The sequence below is a fragment of the Poromitra crassiceps genome, assembly GCF_964638095.1.
Source record: "Poromitra crassiceps genome assembly, chromosome: 3".
Taxonomy (NCBI): Eukaryota; Metazoa; Chordata; class Actinopteri; order Beryciformes; family Melamphaidae; genus Poromitra; species Poromitra crassiceps.
The window spans coordinates 77,937,804-77,950,353 of record NC_139625.1 but is presented as its reverse complement, the minus strand read 5'-3'; the positions used below and the strand labels follow the sequence as shown (position 1 = coordinate 77,950,353).

Sequence of the window (12,550 nt, the reverse complement as noted above, 5' to 3'; positions counted from 1 at the left end):
TAAAAGCTTCAAAACTCATAAAAGTGGTCTTCATGTGTGAAGATGATGTTACTAAACACTGGTTCGCGTTTGATTAAGCCAGCGTTGCCCAGAGAGATTATTAGAAGCATCGCGCCAAAAACCCATTCAAAACTCCCATAGGCGAAAACTGAAGAACCAGGGCTGTTAGCATCGATGATTTCCGGACTCGTTCCTGGAGCTCTCTATTGGGCTCTAATGAAAGCTCTGCTCATGGTGACTTGAGTTATAAACAGAAGAAAACCAACATCTAAGTATACAGAGGTCATCTCAGGTCAAAAAGGTCAATGTTTGTGGTTCGTGAGAAACAAACCTTTGCTCTGTGGTCAGTAATTTATCTCTATGGTCACTCATTTTGGAATTAATTCAATTGAATTTAATATTAAAGCCCCATTCAGTAAGTTTCCAAGTTTTACTGTTGGAGAAACTGCGCCCTCTGCGTGCATTAGTATCGATAACGATATCGCCGTTCAAAGTCAACAAAACACAGCGCCAGAAAGCTCTATGTACATGTTGTGAAATCGGGTACTCACCACGTGATGAAATAATAATCCATAGTTCCGTGAAACATAGGGGTGTCACGGTACATGTATTCGTCCCGTGAGTTTACGGTACGACCCTCACGGTACCTCGTTTCACGATACATGAAACGACACGACGAATACGTCAAATCCAGAAGCACCTAAACGCTGTTTGAACGGCATTGAATTGAATTGAATTAAACGCCACAGAAGAAGACACACCAAAACAACACAAGGGCCAGAGAAATCCGCGTTCACAGAATGGGACGTTTTGTGGCGATAAGCTGTTTTGCAAATTCTGTCAACATCAAGCCAACGAGGTAAGCTTGCCAATGTAACGTTACGTAGCCGCGACAAAGTCCTTTATAGTTGCGCGTTGCGGCTAAACGTTACATAACACTGACAAAGCTGTTAACTTGTAAACAAGCAACATACAGTTAAGGCGCTGACAGGGTTCTTTCCCGTACTTACTGGGAAAGTGAAACTCACCCCGTTGTCTGTCAGACACAGACAGTGGGGGTATCTTTCAACAGGGTTTAGAAGTTTTTCTTCTTCTGCCGTTTTATTCTTCTTCTGAACATGTAGGTATTTTGACGTTGACTAAAGAAACACTGCCGCCTAGTGGCCGCTTTTAGATAGGATTCCAAATTAGTGCTTACATCAAACGCAAATGCTACATAAAACAAATACAACAGGGGGAGGGGTTGGTGGGAGTATTAGGCTACTCCACACATGCGCTCTGTTTACAAACTTGTGTACAATAAAGATTTAAAGTGGGGGGAAATGCCTTTGCCCTGTCAAACAGCTGGAATACAGACATCTGAGAGGGAGGCGCACCCCACACTTTGAAAATCACTGCTCTAGAGTAAAACCTTTTTGTGTGGATTGCCTAGATCTTATTAAATAGTGGACATTTATTCATTCCCACATATTAGACACTATTTCTGATGGTAAAAATAGCGTAAAAAGCAGAATTCAGACATATTCAAAGGGAAAAAAACAGAATTTGGGATTTGTTGCTTTTTTTCCCCGTTTTCGTACCGTGCCGTATTCGTACCGAACCGTGACCCCAAAACCGAGGTACGTACCGAACCGTGACTTTTGTGTACCGTGACACCCCTAGTGAAACATCATTTTCGTAGCAAATCCGAATCGAGTTACTTCCTTGTTTTCATGAACACAGCGCTTCCGCTGTACAGCGCATGCGCGCATGCTTTTCTTTTTTGTTTTTTCTTGCTACGGGACGTGGCAGACAAACTGCTTAGTCCCAGTGCTGGCCAATGGAGGGCGGTGTGGGATAAATAAAGATGAGGGTCTCCCTATTCCAAGTCAATCTACCATGTCCTGTGACTAAAAAGCTGATATATTACAGTAAAAAATGTCAAAAATCTTACTGATTGGGGCTTTAAATGGTGTTTATTGTGTACTTAGGGTTCAGCAAGATAATCTTCACAGATGAACACATCATCATCAACCTTTATTTGACCAGGAAAGTTAATTAAGAACAAATTCTTATTTACAATAACGAGCTGGCAGGAGGCAAAAGAGCTCCTGAGGAAACAGGGAGAAACAAGTGATAACTAACAGGTTAGACACAGAGAGAGATAATGCTACAAACACGAGAGCAGCAGAAATAAACATGTGGCAACAAACCACATGAACAGACGATCCCAAAACAGTAGAGAACACATTCAGTAGTGCAGATAGCATACCTGCACATATGCTAGCACACATGACAGTAGCCAGCACCACTTTTATTATTTTTGAAGCATGATTTTTGAGCATTAGAAATATGCAAATGCCATCCTCAAATGGTTCCATTTTATAAGCAAAATTCTGAAGATGGACAAAACTGTACAATTGATATTTGCTTAGCTAATATTTTGTGTAATAGCTTTTAATGCATGTCAGTGTTAATGCATGTCAGTGTATTGGGGCGTTCCAGCAGTTAGACAGGCTCAGGTTAAAACCCTTCCATCGCCAAGCATCCACCCTGCTAAAGTTTCCTTGACCAAGACACTGACTCAGAAGGAAAGATGGGGCAAGGAAACAAGAATTGTCTTATTGCGATCAATAAAATATCGTGTGTCATTATTATTAGTACATTATCTCAAGCATATTCCTGGAACTAAATGTAATTGTCGCTCTCCGTAGCAGCACAGATAGTTTCTCCCGGCTGACCTTGCTGTTGTGTCCACAGCAGGGTATGGTGTCGCACCCGCAGTTTGGGGAGGGGCAGCAGCGAGAGCTTCAGCCCCAGGGGGAGGGGCTTCAGCCCCAGGGGGAGGGGCTTCCTGTGGGCACACCGCACCCCGACAGGCTACCCGGCAGAGGCCCCGAATCTGTGGACGCCATCTACAGAGCCGTAGTGGATGCAGCCAGCAAGGGCATGCACGTCACCATCACGACCACCTTGAGTGGCACCACGCAGGTAGGGCTGGGACCATACATCCATATACATCCATATACCGATACATCATTCGTATCATATCTTGTATCAAGTCAAACAACCAAGGTTGACCAAAGTGCTGAACAGCCAAATATCAAATAGACACATACAGTTGGTAACATAGAAATAATCTATGCGAGTATCTATGCAAATCAATCAATCAACTTATTAACAGACTGAGGGTCCATACATACAACATTAAAAACCACAGAAAACACAATATTACACCCAAAATATAAAAAGGGAAAACCTTGCTCCTATAAAAGGCAATTGTACCAATGTTCCCATAGATGTGACTGGTATCGATGTGACTGGCATCGCACAGTATTATATCTAGGATGAGTCAGCAGCAAGGTTACAGCATTCTGAGAAACATTCAGTCGACAGATGAATTTGTACATCAGGTGTCTCAAAAGCACCTGAAAAGTGTTGCCTCTTGCCTTGCAGAACAAGTCACTTGCATTACTCCACCTTGGTTTTTAAGCAATCTGCATACAGTCATTATAAGCAACCTGAAGCTTGTGGATGCTTGCTTTTTTATGCTTCACCCACAAGGGTACAGTAAGCTCTAAATAGATTCATCTGAACTCAATCAGAACATGAATAGCATTTCCTTACCAGCATGTTAGCTTGTGCTTAGAACACGGCTCTCTTGAATACTCGATTCTGATTGGTCAATCAACAATATTCACCGGTCATTATTTCTCGACAACCGACCGCTGCTCTGCCACACCTGGATTAATCAGTTAAGAGCTTTTTGTCAGCAAGACACTACTAATTAGGCCAACCAGTTGCAGCTGTGGTGTCTTGTGTGCCAATTACGAATGAAACCGCTTTGTCGTTGAAAACGCTATTAAAAAATCTATTTGAATAATTATTTTTGTCAGATTATTGAATGATTTAGTTGTAGGCCGTGTTCTAAGCGGGATAATGTATATTGAGGCGGTGATTACTGGGAAATAATGACCTTCAGGTGAACGATTAAGCCCTCCGCTGGCGCGTCGGGCTCAATCCACCTGTCGGTCATTATTTCCCCCGTAATCACCGCCTCAATATACATTATCCCTTACATATAACATACGGCGCTGCCTATAGAGAGCCGCAGGAACGAGTCCGGAAATCATCGATGCTAACACTCCTGGTTCTTCACTGTTTTCGCCTATGGGAGTTTTGAATGGGTTTTTGGCGCAATGCTTCTAATAATCTCTCTGGGCAACGCAAGATTAATCAAACGCGAACCAGTGTTTAGTAATATCATCTTCACACACGAGGACCACTTTTATGAGTTTTGAAGCTTTTACGTGCCGTTAAAAGGGCGGCTAGCTAGCAAACGGCTAAATGAGACTACACTGTTGAGTCGATAAGGATATATACGTCAATAACGTCACCACTTCAAAGGATGAACACGGAAATTCTCTTTCCCTCACCTGGTTCAGCCCGGGGTAATCAGTGCACACATCAACAACAGTCCAGGTTGAGTGCTGACGTGATGTGGAAGCCTATGCGACAGTGTGTAGTTCTGGATTATTTTAGCTCGAGCTTTTTACTTCTAGGGCTCGCATTTACGCTACAAAACTCATGACTGTGGTCCTCATGTGTGAAGATTATCCGACTGAACTCTGGTTCGCGTTTGATTAAGCTTGCCTTGCCCAGAGACCTTATTTGAAGCATCGCGGCAAAAACCCATTCAAAAATCCCATAGACAGAAACAGTGAAGAACCAGGAAGTCCGGGACTTCCGCGTTCTGACTACAAAAATCACAAACAGATTGTGTTAAATGGTGTTAGGCCCCTGAATCAGCAAATATTGTATCGTCCAAAGAATCGATATAATCATATCGTGATTCGTGATGAAACTTGTGATTCCCACCCCTACACGCAGGCCGGCCCGGTGCCCGCCCTCAGCGCCATGAGTGCCTTCACCGCCTCCATCGGGGAGCCCATCAACCTGCCCCACGTGGTCAGCGCAGTCATCCACGGTCACCAGGAGGGGGTGCCGCTGTCCCAGCAGCCCAGACCCAGGCAGGCCCGGCCGGGGCGGGGCCAGAAGAACCCTGAGCCTGGGCGGAGCACACCAGATGGCCCCGAGGCCAACGACTACTTCCGCTCCCCGGGCCGCGGCACTCCCAGGGGGCAGTGGGACGGGGAGACGCAGCACGGAGGAGGCTTCGACGTTCACGGCAACAGCAACGCCTGGGGCGGCGAGGAGTTTCTGGAGTGCTCCACCCAGGTGAGGATAAGGATGAAACCATTACGGGTTTAATTATAAACCCTGATCAAATTCCTGACGGTTAGTATTACCGTTTCAAGTTTTAATCGTCATTAAATCCATGTAGGTTTGATTACCACGATTATCGCTGCTGCACAGAGCGCTGTTCGCTTGTTTATTCAAAGTTTATTAAATGTGAGCGTGTCTCATGTCAAAATTGCACCAAATCCTATTGGCTATGTTATTCTTTTAATGTTTAAATGCAAACAAAAAGTGCATCCTGCTGCTAATTGTAGTTTTCAATATAAAACTTGGTTTAATTAGAGCCATATGAAATTATTTTTGAAAACAATCTTTTTTTCCAAATTCCGTCCCCCCCCTATTTGAATTGTAATTAATTAATAAACTTCGACATGTTTCTCAAGGTGAAAACTAAGTTGTGAGGTGCAGTAAGTGTCCCACGTAAGACCGACCCCCCTCATAAAACACCCCAATCGAAAACTGAATCATTTCTCTAGGCCTATTTTATAATAATGAAATCATTTAGGTTGTTGCGATAATTAGATCTACTTCTAATTTTGATAATTAGGCCTACTTTTATCCATTTCAGCCAAATTATGGAAAATTCTGCAATATTCCATGTTTTACAGTTGATTCCATTTTTATTACCAAATTCCATGATTCTGTCTGTTTTTCCCGTTTTGTGGAAATCATATGGCCCTAGTTTAATGATTTCAGTGATTATATCAGTACTCTGAACATTTTCAGCTCCGCAATAATACTGATCACCATGATCATTTTGGTCACTATAATCATGAGATGAAATCTTCATACCGTTTCATCTCCAGGTGAGGAGCAGTCCTTGCATGGAGCACCCGGCCAGCCTGGCCCCCGCCCCGCCCTGCCACGCCGATGGCCCCCATGACCACGGCTTGGCCCTGGCCACCGATAAGGCCTTCCTCGACGACGGCTACCGCTTCAACAACTGCGGCCGGACGCCCACCAACTACAAGGTAGAGATAAAACGATATGAAGATTTAATATCACGATTATAGTGACCAAAATTATCACAGTTATATCAGTATTATCATGGTATTGTTAAAATGTGCTGGAAATGTTCAAAAAGTATTGATTCGCTGAAATCATTTAGCCAAGTTTTATATTGAAAACTCAGACCCAAAAAGTACTGATACACTCACTGAAATCATTTCACCAAGGCTGCACGTCTGTCTGCGACACTGTTGCTTACTTTGGTTGATGATGGACAGTACTTAGTATGTTTTTCAAAGCGCTGTAATCACGGTAATCATGGTAATACAGTTTTTATGATAATGAAAATTTGAAACGGTACGTTACCATAAGAGAATTTCATCACAGTTTATCATTAAACCGGTTATCGTTTCATCCCCAACTACAAGGAGCGTCTGGACCAGACGGTGGAGCGCTGCGCCCACATCAACGGCGTCATAACCCCGCACTTCAGCGTGCGGGGCTACGGCGAGGTGCTGGGTCCCCCGCGGCAGGAGCTGACGGGGGACGACCAGTCGCCCAGCTCCTCCACCAGCCTGGAGGGCCCGCTGGCCACGGCCAAAGACTACAGCCACTACAACGGACACTTTTTAAACGGCACCGCGCCCAGCCCCTCGGACACCAAGAGCCTGAGCAGCGAGGAGGACCTGAGGCAGCCCGACTCGCCCTCCTCGGAGCTGCTGCACTACCGCTCGCGCACCTTCAACATGGGAGAGCTGGTGTGGGGCCAGCTGAAGGGCTTCCCCCCCTGGCCCGCCAAGCTGGCCGGGGATGAACAGGTGCACAGCGCTGCCATGCAGCTCCGCGAGCAGGCCAAGGTGAGAGAGGCACCGTGACGCACTGCTGCTCCCTACAGACTGTAGATGAGTGATTATGAGCCTTTTTCTTATCAAGGACCGTCATTTAGTCCATATTAGAGACATTTGTCTCTCTGACCCAAACCTGACAATATTTGTATTGTCGGATATGATTTTGCCCACAACTCCATGACCAACTGTATCGCAGGTAGAGAGATAATAGAGAAACTATAAGCGAAATAGTCATTCTTCTACAGTCTCTAATTGTGTTGACTTCTTGTAAATGAAATAATGTTCAAGTTGAATTCATCAATTTGCTGGGTACCTCCTGGAACCCCCTCAAGGTCCCCGTGGGGCCACGCCCCCAGGCAGAAACGTTGAGAAACACTGCTGTAGATGAGGCTTTAATCACTGCCAATGACACATATCAATATACATTTCATAAGCCCTAATTAAAAAAATGTGATGCTATATTATGCCAAAATCATTGCTAACACAAGAATAAAACTCTAGAATATGGATTACTGAAGCTGGTTGCCGATGCAAGACAAAATAACAAAATATTTTACAGATTATAGATTTAGATTATACAATCAGTTGTATTTGACTGTAAGCTATATTTCCCCCAGATGGCTATCAAATGCAACATTTTGAAATCATGGCAGGAAATTAGCTTTTTTATCCACTGGTAAGGCTGGGCAATATATTGATATTATATCAATATCATCATATGAGACTAGATATTGTCTAGATTTTGTATATCGTAATATTGTGATATGGCATAAGTGATGTCATTTCCTGGTTTTAAAGGCTTCATTACACTAAAGTTATGTCATTTTCTGAACTCACCAGACTCTTCTAGCTGTTCTGTTATTTGCCTTTACACACTTAGTCATTATATCCACATTACTGATGAGTATTATTAAAAAATCTCATTGTGTAAATATTTTGTGAAAGCACCAATATTGTCGTAATATAGATATTGAGGTATTTGGTCAAACATATTGTGATATTTGATTTTGTCCATATGACCCTAGTCTGACTCACTGGAAGCAGTATAAGCTCTGCCATTGGCTCCGGCCATTTCAGTCGGAGTGAAGGGAATTTCCTTTCCGCTCCCTGCGTGTCGCTCTCAAATGCCTCCGCCGCTGTGAAACAACAACGCACGCTAGCGTTGCTATACGCTGAAAATGGCAAGTTTTGATTCATTTTTGGATTATGCAATAACGCAGGCCTGCTTGGTACTTTCGGCAGATGGTTGTAAAGATAACGGAGCTTTTTTCCCCCCCACGCTATACTGTACCAGAGTGAGAGTAACCCTGAAAACACACCGCAAGCGTCTCCTGCACGTAAGCTGCGCGGCGCGACCTTGTACGCAGCCAGTTTTCATTAGGACACCATGTTAACAGATCTGTCAGTCCACACCGAATTGCGCGCAGCTCCACGGACGCTCAGGGCACACAGGATGGCCTCGATTTCTATTTTTGTGCGCGGACCCTCTGCGCCCGTGAGCGACTTTGTCAAGCTGATCAGAATAGGGCAGACAGGAACTCCGAAACCGGACATTCGTCAAATAAAACCAATTTCAAAGTAAAATACCGTAAATTCCGCACTATAAGCCGCACCGGAGTATAAGCCGCACCTGCAAAGTTGACTGTTTTTTACATATATAAGCCGCACCGGACTATAAGCCGCGGGTGTTTTAATGGTATTTTTTTTTTTTTTTTTTTTTTTTTATTGTGTTTTAATGTTTAATTACCATATGTAAGGGTTCATGCACAGAGGGGATTGTCGGGAAAGAGATGGCTGTTTGAGGAAGCTCCCATTTATTAACATTTCAACAAAACAACATAACACAACACCACCTGTGTTGTTTTTTACAGTGCACACAGTGTCCGCGGTGTGGTGAAAAGAGGGCAAGAGAGGAAATTAAAACAGAAGTGGATTTATAGTTAGAAAGAGTGCTAAAAAAGAGAGTTTTTTTTTTTTTTTTTTTGGGGGGGAAAAAATCCATAGATAAGCCGCAGGGGCCAAAAAAGGCCAAAAAACGGGAAAAAAGCCGCGGCTTATAGTCCGGAATTTACGGTAATGTTTATTTACGTTGTTGCTTGCCCCTTTGGAAGTGTGAAGAGAGAGAGCAGTTGGAGAGGGGGAGCGGCTTGTTGCCTGCGGAGCAACAAGTAGAGAGCTAGGACTCGCCTTCTCTCTACAACAGCACGCACTGGGAAAACGGGATGAGAACAGACATACTTATGATGCAATTGCATTTTATAACGCTGAAGGTAGCCATTAACAAGAGAATAGATCTGGGGCAAAATATATAGCGGACGAGCAGAGCGCGCAGAGAAAGAGAAGTGAGCTGCGCTCTCTGAAGGACACTTTAAGCGCCTTCTGCGCGGAGGATGCGCGCAAGTCCCGCGTACCGGTGTGTCCCCAGGGTCTGAGGAGCCAGACTCTCTCCTGCACGGGTGGAGCGCAAAACGGATATAGTCTGGCAAGCGAGACTAATATCACCCAGCCCTATCCACCGGCCAGAGTGGCAGATGGATTCCAAAATGCACCAGACAATTCCAACATTTTACCTACCAAATCTGAATTTTACAATAGAAGAGGAGCTCGGCAACTGCTGGTTTTCTGCCAAAGAACAGATATAAACTTAAAAACTACAGTCCACATCTGGTTGCTGGTTATTTCCCTCCTCTGTACTCAGCTGCTGATCCTCTTGTGTCTCCCTCCAGGTCGAGCCAGAGAAGCTAAAAACACTAACTCACGACTTGGAGGCACTTGAACGAGCCGCCAAAAGAAACCGGAAGTAAGTCCGTTCGCTCTTTACCCCTTCAGCTGAAAACTGTAAATTCAGTTTGGTTGTGTTTCCTTCTGATCCCATGAATGGTAGGTTTTCTATTTAGATGTGGACGGAATTCAGAAACATGCCCCATCATGATATCACTGATGACATCATCAGTGTGTGTGTGTGTGTGTGTGTGGGTGTGTGCCCCCTATGACATCACTGATCAGTCTTGGCACAATGCCTCCGTGTGTGTGTGTGTGTGTGTGTGTGTGCGTGTGCGTGCGCATGTGTGCGCCCTTATGACATCCCTGATCACATCACGTCATTAGCTAATTAGCCTAATTAGAAAATCCGGCTCCCTCAGGTCACCCGCACGGGTGCCCTTTACACACCCTGAAGGTTTCAGCCCGATCGCACGTAAAAAGGCATAGCTGTGGCCGAACACAGAACTTGAAACAAACAAAGTCCACATACCAAACTGTATATAGATAGATAGATAGATAGATAGATAGATAGATAGATAGATAGATAGATAGATAGATAGATAGATAGATGATAGATAGATAGATAGATATTGCAAGGTTAAATTGTACCTTTTTTTCTTGTCATAGTTTTTCTTGTCATTTTTTTAAGAACTTTTGAGATTGTTGAAATAAGAGTGCTTGTGTTGAAAAAAGAAGAACAGAATAAAATGTGAATGTGGTCCTACAGGCCGGGGAAACTGAATAATCATTTGGAAGCTGCTATCCATGAGGCCATGAGTGAGCTGGATAAGATGTCTGGCACAGTGAGTACTCCCTCCCTCCCATCTCCTCTCTCCTTCCCTCCTTGTCTGCTTCCTCTCTCCTCGCTCCTGAAGGGATCACGATAGGGATGCACCATATTGGATTTTTTTGCTGGTATTTTCCAACTCTTTTGGTCGATACCGATGTATGCACTATGCACACATTTTTCCCACCTAATCTCAGAGAACATCAAGTGTCTCCTGTAGTGGAATGAACACATTAGTATACCTACTCGTATGGTGATGGCCCACTGGCAGATGCAGACATGAATACAATGCTTTTCAAAATGTACACATTCACTGGGCAAAATAAGAAAACTTCTTCAACTTAGGTTATGGAAAACATGACATTTATTTATCTAACACTTTCTTTCGTATTTGGTCAAGCATCGAGCATTTGAGCATGATTAAAGGAGAATTCCGGTTTTTTACACCCTGGACCTTAATTCCAGCTTAAAATATGATGTTTACTCACCCAGATAACTTTTGTATCATTCGGATCCCCACAGAAGATATTCAGCTCCAAGTAGAGTCCTGGAACAGGCTATAACGGGCGAAAACGGGGCATGCATAATGCACTCTGTAAACAACATATTTGATGTCACTCCGCGGTGACATAAAGTACTCTATCATCTATCTATTTATCTACCTATCTTTCTTAAAGGAGCACGGCAACATTTTGGGAGATTCACCTATTTGCCATATTCCAGATAGTAAGACGAGAAGATAGATGGCGTTCTCTTCTCTGCAGTGGAAAGTGCGTTGCGCCTCTCCTGGGAAATAACAACACCATGATTATCAGGCACTTGCCCCACCGATGCGACCCCGTGAAATGTTTACTTGCATTTGCTCCGCCCACCCGCATGGCATGTGTGTTAAAGGGCACGTGCAACAGACTTTTTTTTAACTGTTTAACTGATCAAATTAATCGGTTAATGTTGAAACTATCGGTTAAACGGTTATCGATTGACATCCCTATTTCAAAGCAAATACATAGCCGGAATTAACGTGGCAACATTACTTCCATAAATCCTCTACTGCGGTGTTGACTGAGGCCGGGGGCTGTGTGAAGGTAAAAAAATACCAAAATTATCCTTTGACTCCGGGCTTGTCTGCCAATCTTCTCTCCCAGGTTCATCAGATCCCATCGAGGGATCGTCAGGTCAAGCTACCCAAGCCTAAGAGAAGGAAGATATCCAGATAACATTGAATGTGTCGGCCCAAGAACCTCCTCCAAGCTTTCCCAAAACGTTCAGCCTTGATGCGGTCTGAGCTCTCCACAAGGTGCTACACATGGACTTCAGTGGTACATCGTTGTACCATATCATCAACTTGACTTAATGACTGACTGACCACAGAAAGGTGCTGGAAATTCCAATCACCAATACAGTTTTAACTGTAAACAAAACAAAACACACACACACACACACAAAACACAGAAAAAACAAGACAAAACATCAAAACGGTTGCAATTTGTCTACAGCTCACTGAATTAACTATTTTTTTCTAGTATAAGATAGTAAAATGAACGAAAAAAAAGCTACGAGCATTACCTTACATATTTAAGAAAAATAGACAGTCCAAATATTTCTGATACATTTTCAATATGTACATAGATAATCCTGAAATTTCATGCTATTAAGAATTGTATGTAAATATTGTACAATGTCATGTACAAGCGTACCTAATGCACATTTTATCTTTTATTGTACAAAAACAAAGCAGAAAGAAGTGTACCAATGTCTTGCTTTCTATACAGAAATGCGGCCGCGCACATAGGATACATACGAATACAGCCTAAAGCTTTTATATGATGAAGTGTAACGCGCCGTTTGTTTTTTGGTGAGGGAAGAGCAGTGGAACAGGCATGAGTATGTGAGTTCTCCATTACCACAGTCACTCCACACACCACTTAAGTGTTCATTTGTATTGGAAAAACAAAACGAAAAAGAA

At 43.6% G+C, this 12,550-nt stretch overlaps 1 protein-coding gene across 1 annotated transcript in view; it reads left to right on the top strand.

The window, feature by feature from the left end:
- mbd5 (methyl-CpG binding domain protein 5) overlaps positions 1-11,801 on the top strand; it is a gene marked incomplete at both ends in the record, with an annotated part of 31,850 nt that extends 20,049 nt beyond the window's left edge. The window contains 7 exons of the mRNA XM_083634123.1: positions 2,740-2,970; positions 4,870-5,217; positions 6,045-6,209; positions 6,615-7,043; positions 9,761-9,834; positions 10,525-10,600; positions 11,739-11,801. Coding sequence (XP_083490249.1) covers positions 2,740-2,970; positions 4,870-5,217; positions 6,045-6,209; positions 6,615-7,043; positions 9,761-9,834; positions 10,525-10,600; positions 11,739-11,801 — 1,386 coding nt within the window. The remainder of the gene's footprint in view (positions 1-2,739; positions 2,971-4,869; positions 5,218-6,044; positions 6,210-6,614; positions 7,044-9,760; positions 9,835-10,524; positions 10,601-11,738) is intronic.
- Between the last annotated feature and the right edge of the window lie 749 nt (positions 11,802-12,550).